Raw genomic sequence first — 13,383 nt, 5'->3', positions numbered from 1 at the left:
TGTTAAGGAGGAGCCATTCCTTGAAGAGGAGGGTCTTCAGCTCCTTCCTAAAATGTAGAAGCGAGGGGGCAAGTCTGGTATTGATGGGCGTGATGTTTCAGTGTCCGGGGGTGTAGAGAGAAAAGGCCTGGCTTCTTGTTCTTTACTACCTGCAATGGCGGAGTTCAAGTCTGCACATGGACTGGCTTCTGGTGGATCGTAGGCCTCTGAGGATGCAGAGCTTCTCAGCAAGGTAGTTTGGGGGCTTTAGGGCGACTGCCCTGTAGATGATGATGCAGCAGGATTTGAAGGTGGCACATGCTTGCAGCAGGAGACAATGTAGTTTGATGAGGTTGGGTGATGTTGTTGAATTTGCAGAATCCTTTCATGAGCCATACTGTAACATGTAGGACACATCTCAGGGGTGCCTGAGTGGTCGTTGGAAGGCCTTCCAGCAGGACAGTGTCACCATCCAGGCAGGAGAGGACCAAGACTTGGACAGCAGATCTGAAGTTGTTAGGCTAATATGGCTATATGGCCCCATTTACACAACATGCAACACCTGTACAAATATGTGCGAAAGTAACAGTTCACAATCTTTAAGCTGGGTTTATTGCAATACAGAATGTACCTGCACACTCTTTGCAGCAGTGATTTTTAGCGGGGGCATTTTTCACCTGCACAGGAGCAATAAGGCATCTAGGCAAACCATTAAGCATATGTTCTTTGCATTTAAAAATAACCTGACCCCAGCAACCTCTGGTGGTCTGTAGAAAGGCAGGTACACTAGTACATCACTAGTAAAGTAAGCAAACATCACATGTATCAATTTGCGCTGTCGGCAGTGCACAAAACAGTTCTCTTTACGGATATGAGGAGTGCATGCCTGAGTGTGCCTAACAAAGATGGCTGCTGAAGCCTATTTTGTTGACAGTACAAGAAATGGTGTCCAAGGCAAATGTATTCAATATGAATGGGAATACACCACCAACAAGAATAACGATATTAAAGAGTTTGCACAAGTGCATTCACTATCCATCCCAGTTAGCCTCACAGTGATACTGGCAGAGCTACTTGGTGACAGTGGCATGTTAGCCGATATAGTAACCACAACTTTTGCCTGTGGCAGTTACAACTGTTGGTGAGAAAAAAGAAAATGAGGTGAGGAAAATCAAAGCATGCAAAATGGATATTCATGGTGGGACGAGAGAACATTGCTCAGATCAACCTAGCAAAATCATTAGGCACAAAGAGATCTGCCCTAATCACACTGACTGCATCTATGGGGGCCAGCTGCACAAAGCCTAAATGTTTGGCACACAGGAGTGGCGTTCGGCTTAGACATGCACACATCCTTTATCATGCTGAGCAACCAAGTTACAAAGACCACATAGATCCATTATCCCTAGCTTGTGTCCCTACCACTTTTCTCTGTACACAACCAGGGGGGGATCGAATTAGAGTGGAAATCCTAGGCATACAAGGCTACTGTAATCCTGGTATGTCCACAACCAACAGCATGATAGGAAAATGACCGACCGATTCATCAATATGCATCCGTGCGGGACCTGCTTTGGCTCCCAGGGAATGTATTAAACGCTTTGAAGATTCCCTCGCTGCATCCATCCCTCCCCACTCCCTGTGTTTGTAGCATCTGCTTTCTAATCCTCTTATCTTCTCCATGGCTCATATTCCTTCCTCCAGCAGACAAACATCTGGAAACCACTGATGGGGGCACAGTATGCTAACCCCACAGACAAACATAGGTGCTCTGCAACTACTAAGGTGGTGATCTGATGCAGTATTAAAGCATAGTAATAAGATTTGCAATGAGTCGGGCATTGGAGTCATTCTGACCCTCAAACTCTTAATACTACTAAAGGTGCAACAAGGTGAACATTGAAGTGTTTACCTGCAGCCTTCTTCAATTCCTAATGTACAAAGTTCCAATATAAAAAGCAAAACCCAAATGTGTTCCAAAAGAAAGTCCCACCAACTCAAAGTAAGGTTCTCTCACTTGTTGGTTCACTCAGTGTTAGAGGAAGTGACTTCCTTCCCCTGAACAGAGTCCAGTTATTCCAAGGAGGACACTCCACTTTGTCTGGCCATTCCACCTACACATTATAGAGAGAAATTGCTCACACAGTGTTTCCCCAGCCTCTGTCAAACCTGGTTTACTCTCCTGCCAAGTATTGCCAATTTCTATAACCAGAGTTCTCTGTCTCTTTTCCCTTTTGACACACAACCTTGGTGTACTCCCCTGCCAAGGTATGTGCGTCTTTGTACTGGCTTGTTTTGAAAGTCCAGGATACTTGGTAACCAACTTGCTAATTAGTTATCTTTTTATCCAGGAGGGGGAGGGAGGAAGAAAGGGGTGATGCACTAAGTTGCCCTGTTGGGCTGGTCTCTTTCAAGTGGGGTTGTTTTCTAACCCCTTTTTGTCTTATCATCAGCCCCTTTTAATGTTGTAGCCCACTTCTCAGCTTCTCCGTTGTCATCAGTGGGCTCCCAGGAATATTGCCGTTGTCCTTGCGTCAAGCGTTGCTGGCGCCAGCTGACAAAGTTGCTTTCCTCTACCTTCCCATTTTCCTCCTGCAGCAAAGTTGCAGGTCTCATGCTGGTCCAGTGTGGTACGTTTCCTATCTTCAGGTACCCCGCGTCTCTTCTCTGCCGAGACCAGCTTATAATTCAGTGGCGAGCACAATTCTCGCTTTGACACCGATTTGCCGGTTCTCTGTAAGGCCGACTCTGGAGCCACTAGTGTACTTCAATGGAGTCCCGGTATGGACCAGCGAAGTGGTCAGTCTCCGGGCTCCTCCACTCTCTGCAAGCTGTACTGTGTGTTTCCTTGTCTGTGTTCAGGCTGCCCGGGGAAAACTGAGCATTTTTCTCTCCCCCTGTAACCTCCCACATTAACTGGATGCCCTGGAGCAGGCTTTCAATTTCTAGCCCGTTTTGTTTTCTTTTAGCTCTTCATAAACTTTCTTTCTGTTGCCTGCTTCCACGACTCTTCCACTTCAGATCACCACCACTGCTGCTGCTGCTTCTGCCTCTACTACTGTGTCTGTGTTGTTGACCTTTGTTCCTTTTAATTCTCGGGCTGGTCTGCTTGCTTGCACCCGGCAGTGTCAGACCTGTCGGGTGCAGCGGCACTGGCAGGCAAACTGGTACTTCGCCAGTCCATAAACAAGGGTGCCGGTGAGCTTACCGGCACCCTTGTTTCCGGACCGGCAAACTTGTAATGAGGCCCAATGGGTTGTTTGCTTGCCCAATTACCTTTATTAAAATAATAAAGGGGTTGGAAAAATTCCTCACTAGCCCTAACTCCCTGTCTCAACAAAACTAACTAATTCACCAGTCATGGTCAGGATGTCCAAAATTAAGTTCTCCGTCCTGTGTCCAAAACCTATTCTGACCCTTACACTCTTAATACTGCTACAGGTGCAACAAGATGAAAATTAAATTGTCTATAGGCTGCTTGCCTGCAGCCTTCTTCAATTCCTAATGCACAAAGTTCCAATATAAAGTTTTCCAAAAGAAAGTTGCAGCAACTCAAAGTAAGGTTCTCTCACTTTTTAGTTCACTCGCTGTTAGAGGAAGTGACTTTGTTCCCCTGAGCAGAGTCCAGTTATTCCAAGGGGGACAGTCCACTTCCCCTGGTCGTTCCACCTACAAGTTACAGAGAGCAATTGCTTACACAGTGTTAACCCAGCCTCCGACATACCTGGTTTACTCTCCTGCCAAGTATTGCCCATTTGTATAGCCAGAGTTCTCTGCCAATTTTCCCTTTTTACACACTACCTTGGTGTACTCCCCTGCCAAGGTATGTGCTTCTTTGTACTCGCTTTTTTTGCCGGTCCAGAACACTTGGTAATCAACTTGCTGAGTATTTATCTTTTTATCGGGTAGGCAGAGGGAGGAAGAAAGGGGTGAGGCACTAAGTTGCCCCGTTGGGCTTGTCTCTTTCAAGTTAGGTTGTTTTCTTCCACTGTTTTGTCATATCACCAGCCCCTTTTAATGATGGAGCCCACTTTTCCCCATAAGTACACCTGTAACCGTGGTTCCTGCACACAGCTCACTTCCGAGCTTCTATGTTATCAGCGTGGCTCCCAGGGATATTGCCATTGTCCTTGCATCTAGCGTTGCTGGCACCAGCCGACAAAGTCGCTTCCCTCTGCCTTTCCCTGTTCCTCCTGCAGTGGAGTTGCAGGTCTTGTGCTGGTCCAGTGGGGTGCATTTCCTATCTCCAGGTACACCATGTCTCTCCTCCACTGACACCAGCTTATGATTCGGTGGTGAGCGCAATTCTCGCTTTGACATCGATTTGCTGGTTTTTCGTAAGGCCGATACAGACAGGGGAGGCGGTCACTCTCCAGGCTACTCCACTGCTTTCTGCAAGCTTTATTGTTTCTTTCCTTGTTTGCGCTTAGGCTGCCTGGGGGAAAACAGAGCATTTTTTCTCCCCCTCCGACCTCCCACATTAACTGGACGTCTTGGTGCGGGCTTTCAATTTCTAGCCCGTTTTGTTTTCTTTCTGCTCTTCTTAAACTTCTTTTCTGCTGCCTGCTTCCACAACTCTTCCTCTTCTGATCACCACCGCTACTGCTGCTTCTACCTCTACTACTGTGTCTGTGCCGGTAGAGAACTTTATCTTGGTGACAGTATTGATATGTCAGTGGGGGATGTTGGATACCAAGGCTGTGCCTCATTGATACAATTTCTCCGATTGAGAGTGTAGTCACAGTTTGATATGCTTCTTGATCTGTATTCTTGTCACAGTAGAGATGGTTTCACAGGGTCGGCACTGTGACGGGCCATAGGTCGCGGTCAAAAGGATTTGAAGTAATCGTAGCAAGGGTCTTGATCAAAGGGTTTGCGTTCTGATCCAGTCCTTGGCAGACATTCCTGTTTAGCTTTGTTAGATGTTCATCCAACATCTCGATTCCCAGATCCCTGTGCAGCTCTGCTGTTCTTTCAAAAGGTGGGGCTCCAGCCGCGATCCTCAGGGCCTTGTTTTGCACCTTTTGAAGAGTCCTCTGGTGAGTTTCTGCATAGGTGCTCAATGCCAGAGAGGCATAAGTCAGGGTGGGTCTAATAATCATCTTGTAGATGTTGACTTTACTGCGGATAGGCATGGACCTTGACTTCAAGAGTGGGTACAGTGATGCAAGCTTGCCGGAAGCTATTTGTTGGGTGTTTTCAATATGGCTCCTTCAGGAGAGCTTGCTGTCCAAAGTCACGTTCAGGTAACTGCTTCTGCTCTCCCACTTGATGTCCTCTTCCGGGAGGCTAATATGCGGGTGGTCCCTGATGTTCTTTTTCGTGAACATCGTAGCAGTCATCTTGCTGGTGTTCAGTGCAATCTGCCAGTTGCTGTACCATGTTGACATCTTCTTCAAGGATTTTTGTAGATTTTTTGCCACTTCCTTTCTCTTGAAAGACTGAGATGACAGCAACGTCATATGCATACAATGCCAGGTCTTTTTTGTGAAGATCCGTAGGGATGTCGGTGAAGATGTTGAACAGGAATGGTCCAGGGAATGATCCCTGTGGCGCGCCTGCTCAGATAGGGTGTTTTGTTGAGAGCTCTGCCCGCATGGTCAAGTGGAAGGATCGATCGTCTATGTAACAAGGCTTCGGCCCCATCCAAGAAGACAATCCCGGTGCATTTGTGGATGCTGAATCCATGGGTAATTTTGTCCACCACCCTCAGTAGCTGATGGTTCGTTGCATGCTCTTTACAAAATCCAAATCGTTAATTAAGGAGAAGATTCCTTTCAGAGGCAAAATTGCTGTGGTGGGTGGGAAGGGTACTTTCCAAGAGCTTAAAGAGTCCAGAGAGCAGGCTTATATAGGGTGGTAGTTTGCAGGATCCCTTAGTGGTTTCCAAGGATTTGGGAACACAATGACTCTGGCTGAAGTGTTGAAATCGCATGCATGCATTGAAGATTTCTGCATGGCGTTCCATTGCTGCAGGCAGTAGCATCTTGATGGCCAAGTTGGTTATTCTGTTGCTCCCTGGTGCTTTGCAATTTGCCAGCTTCTAAGCAAGTCCTATTACTTCAGAGAATGTGCATTCCTCAATGCTCTGAACTCATATTCCGGCTGGGCGCTCTCAGAGATATTTGTCGATTTCTTTTTCCACTTTGTCCGTTCTCCAGCTCGCTTTGTCTGGCATAAACGAAGCCTTGATGGTATCTGCTAGCACCTCTGCCTTGTCTTTGTTGCTGCATGCAAGGTGGGTCCAGCCCTGGAAAGGGGGGCTTGATTCCTTCTTCCAGAGTCATCCTACAAATTGAGTTGTCAGCTTCTTTCAAGTTGGCTGCAGCGGCTTCCCATTTTTCACCCCGGTGATCTCGGATCTGCTCTCATAGAAGCCTTGTGAGCTGGTTGTACTTCTGTAGTAGATCAGGCGTGCTGTGTTTATGCCATTGCCGCCGAGCCCGGTTTTTCTCAGCAATTGCTTGCTTGATGCCTCTTGGTATCTACTAGATGGAGCAGCATTTGGGTTTCTGCTTCGGGACACTGTATTCAATTGCCTCTTGAACCTCAGCTGTAAAGGCATCCACCACCATGTAAATATCTCCTTTGGTGCACAAGGGGTCCGGTGTTGTGAGCTCTTCCTTGTAGTGGCTTCAGCCAGCCATAAAAAAGTCAAAGTTCACAGTCTGCTGGTAGGTTTCCATCTCGTCTCCCAAAGTGATCAGTACCGGGTTGTGATCCGAGGTCAGTTCAGCAATGGGGTCTCCAGTTCAACGAATTGTTGGAAGTTCTTCAGCAGTGCAATGCCCAGCACGTCACGTTGTGGCTTGCTCTGGCTGGGTAGTGTGTGGGGTTTATAGGACCTGCTACCACAAAATCGTTTTCTCTGGAGTATGCCAGCAGCTTGTGTCCCCTTTAGTTGGCATTCCTTTAGTTCCAGCATCGGTGCTTAGCGTTCAGGTCCCCTCCAATAATGGTTGGAACATTCCAGTCAAGCAAGACATCCAGGTCGCCCAAATCCAGCTTTGCTCTAGGAGGGCAGTATGTTGCAATCAATCAGAGGGATCCTGCTGCAGTTGTGACCTGGACTCCCGTGGCTTCGATGCTTTAGAGGGGTTGTAACGCCAGCTCGTGATGGTTGATCTGTGTGCTCACTATCACGGCAGTCCCTTCACCTTTGGTTCCTGTGGTTTGGTCAGTCCGGGGCACCATGTGATTTACCACCCTCAGCTTGTGGCATCCTTGCAGATGGGTCTTGGAGAGAAGGGCCAAGCACACTTTCTTCGATTCCTTGAGGTGAACAAGTTCATCCATTTTCTTTTAAATGCCATTGGCATTCCACATCACGATGGAGCAACCGTGTTTAGACGCTGCCATGTTGGTTGGTGTTGGCTCTCTGTAGTAAAGTCGTGATGAGCCTTGCCATCACTGTGATTATGGGGTGAATTTCCATCTCTGCAACTGCATTTGCAATCTTCACAATACTGTCCGTTTCAGATAGGTGTGCAGGGTTGGCTGACAGTAAGGTGCTCATGATTGGTGACCTATGGACTTGAGCAAACGTTTGTCTGCCAGCAATGTGTGTTTTAGGGGTCCTTTCTTTGGTCCATAGTTGGGTGTGGTGCTTCTGCACTCAGCACTGCCTCAGTGGGATCCTGGCATTGGGTGGCTGGTGCATTCCTTTTGTGTCACCTGTTGTCCTTTGTTCCTTTTTAATGTCGGGCCGGTCTGCATGCTGTAAAAACTACAAGAACGTTCGTAGCGCTTCTATGCCTCCTCCTTGGGCCTCCGCGTCACAGTATCAGATATACTTATTACTGGTGTCACTGGTGTTTGACGTGGTATGCGAATATTCAAAGTAGGAGAAGTAGAGAGACCCCTTTGGTCATGTCAGTTTTTATTAACTGCCATAAATCTTAAAAGAGGAGGAAAAGGGACGTTATCCTTGGACTCATCACAGAGAGAATAAACTACTGAACCTAATGCACACGGTCTGCTGGCATCAAGGCTTAGATATGCAGAAGGACAATGCCAATCATTGAGATCCCATCAGAAGACCAGACTATTTCTTTAGCAAAAGACTTTACCACCAAGCTCACAAGAGCATGTTATATAAGTCGCACTCAACTTTCAAAGTGCCCTTTTTTGCAGGGCTGTATTGCTTGAAGTGTGTCAAGCACAACACAAAGCAGAGCCAAACTGCATTTCCTTTGCTGTTTGGGATCCAGCTGAACCTTACCGATAAAGAAGAAGCTGTGCACCTCCTTCTGTAATATAGGATTTGCTGGCAGGTATAAAGTTGTGTGCGGCTGCAATTGCAACAGATGTGCAGGCTATGCAATGGGGTGTTACTGGGCGAGTATAGAACAAATCCAGGGCTATTTGCCCTCCACCCAGCACAGAATCATCTCAGGCACATGCTACGTATTTTAGCCCAAATTCAAAAGTAAAATATTACATAAAATGCTTTGCTAAATTTTTGCTCCCAACCTCTCACTACCCACACTGAAGCTGCATCAAAAGCAGCACATGTGCCATCAAAACAACCCAAAATATGATGTAAAATGGTGTATAAAATTAAATGTTCTAGGTGACCTGATCCTTGAGAAGACTCGTGTAGCTACATGCATGAAAGCTCGAGCCACATCGAAGGGATGGCTTGGGGCATTTATTTTGCCTTCTATCTTAGAAAGTTTCAACTTCTTTCCGAGCTTAAAAACATCCAAAAAGGGCTTCAATGATTGACTAGAATCAATCTTGATTTGAAGACAATCTCCCTAAATCCCTATTGGGCAGTGAAAAGATGTATTTGTACCCCTGTTGGGAGTTCACAGATTTGTTGGTGTAATACTTAAGTGGCAAGTAGTTACTACATTCTTTATATATGTATAATTCCCTTGAGCTCTGCTAAAGAGAGCCAAGTATTTCGTTGTGAGAATTCGACTCACTCCGTCTATAGTGAAGCGTGGCTGCTGTGGAAGACCTGGTCGAGTGCCCAAAGCATCCCCTACCTTGTCCTTTCGCTTCCAGCCACTGACTTCCTCACACTCTGATCATTTGCACATGGCTAAAAACCTTCTTTTTTATGTCTGTTAGCAGTCTGCCTAGAAAGCACATGAAATGTAAGTAGTAGCCTAACCAGCATACCTTTAAATCATTCCTTCAAAAGATATCTCTGCAAACAGATGATATTTAATGTGATCTCCGTTTTTGTATTTGTATTTATTTTGTTTATATAGCGCTTTACTATTATGAATCAGTCAACAAAACAGTAAGAAGGGCAATTAAACTGAAGGGAAGAGGGAGAGTAGTGCAGTAGAACGGAGAGGTAGAGGGAGGGGTGGGGAGGAGGAGGAGGGAAACGGAAGGGGAAAGGGGTGAGAGTGGGGTGGAGGGTGAGGGGAGGGAGATGATCAATGGGAAAAGATGAAGGAAGGAGGGGGAAGGGGTTTCTCAGATCACATCTTGTTTCCCTATTTCCACTTTTCTTACTGTATTCCAGACAAGTATTTTGGGAATTTCAAGCATTGGTAAGATAGATATATTATGTATATATCAAGTACTTGACAGAGCAGGGACTCAGTCAGTGTGAGCAGCACTCCCGTGAAGATTCTTCGAAGTAGAGAAGCCAAATTCCAATAGTTTACCAAAATAGTTCAAACTTTATTGAATACTCCATAGTTTCATAAAAATACCATCCTTCCAATACAATTAGTGGCAGCAGTTTTAAAATTAGTTATATATAATAGGGTGGCAAAGTGAAGTACGTTTTACAAATTTCTTTTGTTAATATCATTTGACTCACTGGACATATTTGGATGAAATTTTCTACAGCAAAATGTATCTGGGCCCCCCCTAAACTTCAAATTTTGGGAATAATTGCTGAAAAGATTAATAAGATATTAAGAAATCACAAAATGCTCTTTTTGGACTTGCCATATTCATTTGCCTACAGAGATAAAGTGCATCAATTGAACACCCACTGGACAGATTTGCACCAAATAAGAAACAACTTCGGCAAAAAATAAAAAAACATTGCAGCTATTCCTTTTGCTAGTTGTGGTAAATCTGTCCAATAGTTTTAAAAATATTTGATAGAGAAGGGGGTGCCTCCTGCTCCCAAAACAGTTTTATACATCTCCCATGGAGCTTTGCAGGAGAGTGACTGAGAGACATTTCAAAAATGAAACACCCAATTTGTTTGTTGCTCCGTACAAGGGATTCCTGCTAAGACAAAAATAAAAAATGCTTAAAATGCTACTTGGGTGAGAAAAAGGATGAAATCACATCAGGCTAAAGGTGGAGAGGATGAAAGTGGACACCATGTGGAGTTGGGGATGGGCCAGGGATCCAGTTACAGGTACAAAACATGTTCAGTTTATCAGGGGAATCTCACAAGATTACCATGCCAATCCCGCAAGACACGCTCCTAAAAGAAACTGCCTCATACGAACCGAAGAGTGATAGGGGAGAATGGGAGAGGGTAAGTGAGGGGGAAAATCAATTGAGGAGAGTGGAGGGGGGTGGGACCAAGAAAAGAGGAAAGAGACATGTTGAGTGCCTGTCAGGACAGGGAATACTTTTAAAAATTTCGAACTTTTTTTGTATTATTGTGGGATTCGGCACATCACTACACTACCGTGGGAAACAGGCATAATCGGAAATTATTTCCAGGTAATTATCACTATAACTGAAATTACATTTTCTTTAAATCAGGCTATTGGTCATAACATGTTTGTAGTGCAAAGGATCATTTGCCAAACGGGAGAGATCTTCCTATTTTTAAAATCAGTAAAAGTATTTTTGGGGTGTTGGTTAAGAGGAAGGAAGCAGAAAAGGGGGGGGTCTGATTTTGTATTCATACTGCCTTGTTTACTTCTGTCAGTTCTTACTCTGTTTTTAAATCTGTTACAATGTTAATAAAATAAAAAAAGGGGGAAGAAGCAGGCAAGACAGGAAGACAACAGAGGGTGCCTCCCCTTTTAAAAGACAGACTTAAATGCACTTATTTGGCGTTTTTAGCTCTTGAAAGCGAAACTATGAGAAGTAAGTGACAAACAGACAAGCAGGTGGATGTATAACTGTCAGTGATATCAAGTATACATTTCTACTTGTATTTGGAAGAAAACAAAAGTATTTAGCAGCATGGTTCTTTAAAACATGTTTTACAATCACTGATATGCAATGGAGCAACTAAAGGAACTGCCTTTTCATGTGGGATTTTGAAAGAAACATACAATTGAAAGGGCAAATATGCCAGCAGAGGTGCAGCTGGTAAATCCTCGCCATATTGAGGGTTTCCGGGGAAGCTGTACATTTGTTGAGGAGTTAAAGTGAAACATGGCTACTGAATGTCTGAACATTTTAGCAGTTGGAGGAATTAGACCAACCTTTGCCAGGATTTATGCAGCTGGAGGTAGAGTGACATTTGAGCTTCATTGGAAATGGGGCAAGATTGGCTGCTGATAGGGGCAATAAAGTGCAATAAAGTGCCCCTGGAACACCATACTTATAACCTCCTAGTTGTCTATTGCCCTCAACTGGCTCTGAAATGAGGGCCACATGTATCTTGACTAGTAATCGCTTGCATGTTTTAATAGAAGAGAAGTTAAAGGAATAAGTAAGTTAATAATTGAAGTAGGATGATGTTGCATTCAGCAGAAAAAGAAGTGGAACATAAGGGTTTGGTGGAAAAAATATAATTTTCTAAAAGTTGTTTTAAAGTACAATACTTGCATTTTCCACTATGGGAAAAAGGTCACTAATATATAACAATCATGAATTAATGACTGTTATATGAAAATGACTGTCCGATTAAGAAAGAATGTTATTTTGGGACAAAGCCTATGAAACCACACAAACATGCATCATATAAAAACAACAATAAAACCAATTAAAAACAAAAAGAAATATTATAAAATATTGAATTCAATTAATGTTATAGTATGATTATATTTACGTTTCTATCTGTGTGTTTATGCAATATTACATTCTGTTTGTCTCTCCACAGTTTCCACATTTAGCTAGAAAACTTTAAACAGATGGGAAAGAAAACCAAGAAACAAAAGACTAATCTTCCAGTCGTTCTCCAACTGTACTGGAAGAATGCAATATTCCTGGAGAGAAAATACATACACGACTAGTGACGAACATGTGATTTAACCATTCCCAAGAAATGTCATAAATTAAATGCTACCGTTGTGTTCATTGTTTGAAATTTCACCATAAAATATGAGATTTGTGATGCTGAATGTAAAAGTGAACAAACTTTTGGAAATTTTGATTTTGTTTTTGCAGTTGTGCCAAAAGGGTGTTCCTTTTTTTATTATAAAAGGAATGAATAATCATTTCACAGGAAAAAGTAAAACTATCCAATACCACCGATCATATTCACAAAAATGTAATCACCTCCTACTTGGTGCATTTCTACCTTGTTCTCCTTTTCTGAAATATGGTATACCATCCAATAGTATTATTCTTTGGGAAGCAATAGCGTGCAGACTTAATATGTATATTAAGTGTACATTTCTAATTACACTGTTTTTTAGATGTTCATAATGTAATCCAAATTAGATGCTACAAATCATTCGGCCAAATTCAGAATCACACAAATATTCAGAGACAAGGAACCCTCCAACATTTTAAGACATTTGAGTTCTGGGTTTGGGTTAAGGTCCAGATAGCAAGCTGAAGAGAGTTTCGGGAAACTGTGTGGGGTGAAAAGGTCAGAGATTTTTCTGCCAGCAGAAATTGAAAGGAAATAAAGTGTTGCTTGAAGCCTGGGCTAATTGCCTTCATCGATGTCGCAATTTGTTTGAAGAATTGCAAGCAAAATGAACTTTGTTTAAACTGGCACAACCACTCATTAAAGATCTGTGGCGCAAGGCAATCAGGGAGCTTGGAACATGGGCTATATTCTCTGGTATAAGACCGTGTTCTGAGCTCCCTGGTGCTGCTTGCCCCTCCTCCCCCATGCCGCATTTAGTGTCCGTGAGTAAGCACATGCAGATGCTAAAGAAAAATAAAAAGACATACTTCACTTCAGTCAGTTCTGCTACACTATGTAGAAGAGGGAGTCTGTTTTCAGTGTTGATTATTCAACACAGAATACGCAAGTCTCCCACACACAGCATCACAGGAGCGACTGAAGGTATGTTTTTTTTTTCCTTTAGCATCCGAGGGTCCTTACATGTGCCAATGGTAATATACACCCTGTCAGTAACGGTACAACTGCCCGGGTGAAAGGACAGTAAGGACGGTACTTAACATGTGAAAGATCATAGCCCCATAGCGTTTCAGGGGTACTGGTCTGCCATGCTCTCTCCCCCCATTGTCTTATAACACACCTCAAAAGGTACTTGTTTTAATGAAAAGCATTCCCAGGAACACCTACATATGACTGACTCTGCTCCAGACTCCAAA

At 43.9% G+C, this 13,383-nt stretch overlaps 1 protein-coding gene across 2 annotated transcripts in view; it reads left to right on the top strand.

The window, feature by feature from the left end:
• The window catches only part of RHCE (Rh blood group CcEe antigens), a 692,073-nt gene extending 679,335 nt beyond the window's left edge, over positions 1 to 12,738 (top strand). The window contains exon 10 of one of the 2 annotated variants that reach the window (XM_069622727.1): positions 11,972 to 12,738. In XM_069622727.1, coding sequence (XP_069478828.1) covers positions 11,972 to 11,998 — 27 coding nt within the window. In that variant the 3' untranslated portion in view covers positions 11,999 to 12,738. The remainder of the gene's footprint in view (positions 1 to 11,971) is intronic. The other variant, XM_069622728.1, reaches the window with a different exon arrangement.
• Positions 12,739 to 13,383: the final 645 nt, after the last annotated feature.

This window comes from Ambystoma mexicanum, chromosome 11, assembly GCF_040938575.1.
Source record: "Ambystoma mexicanum isolate Mex_15411 chromosome 11, UKY_AmexF1_1, whole genome shotgun sequence".
NCBI lineage: Eukaryota > Metazoa > Chordata > Amphibia > Caudata > Ambystomatidae > Ambystoma > Ambystoma mexicanum.
Note: the sequence above shows the minus strand (reverse complement) of the source record. Positions and strands in the feature narration are given on the sequence as shown.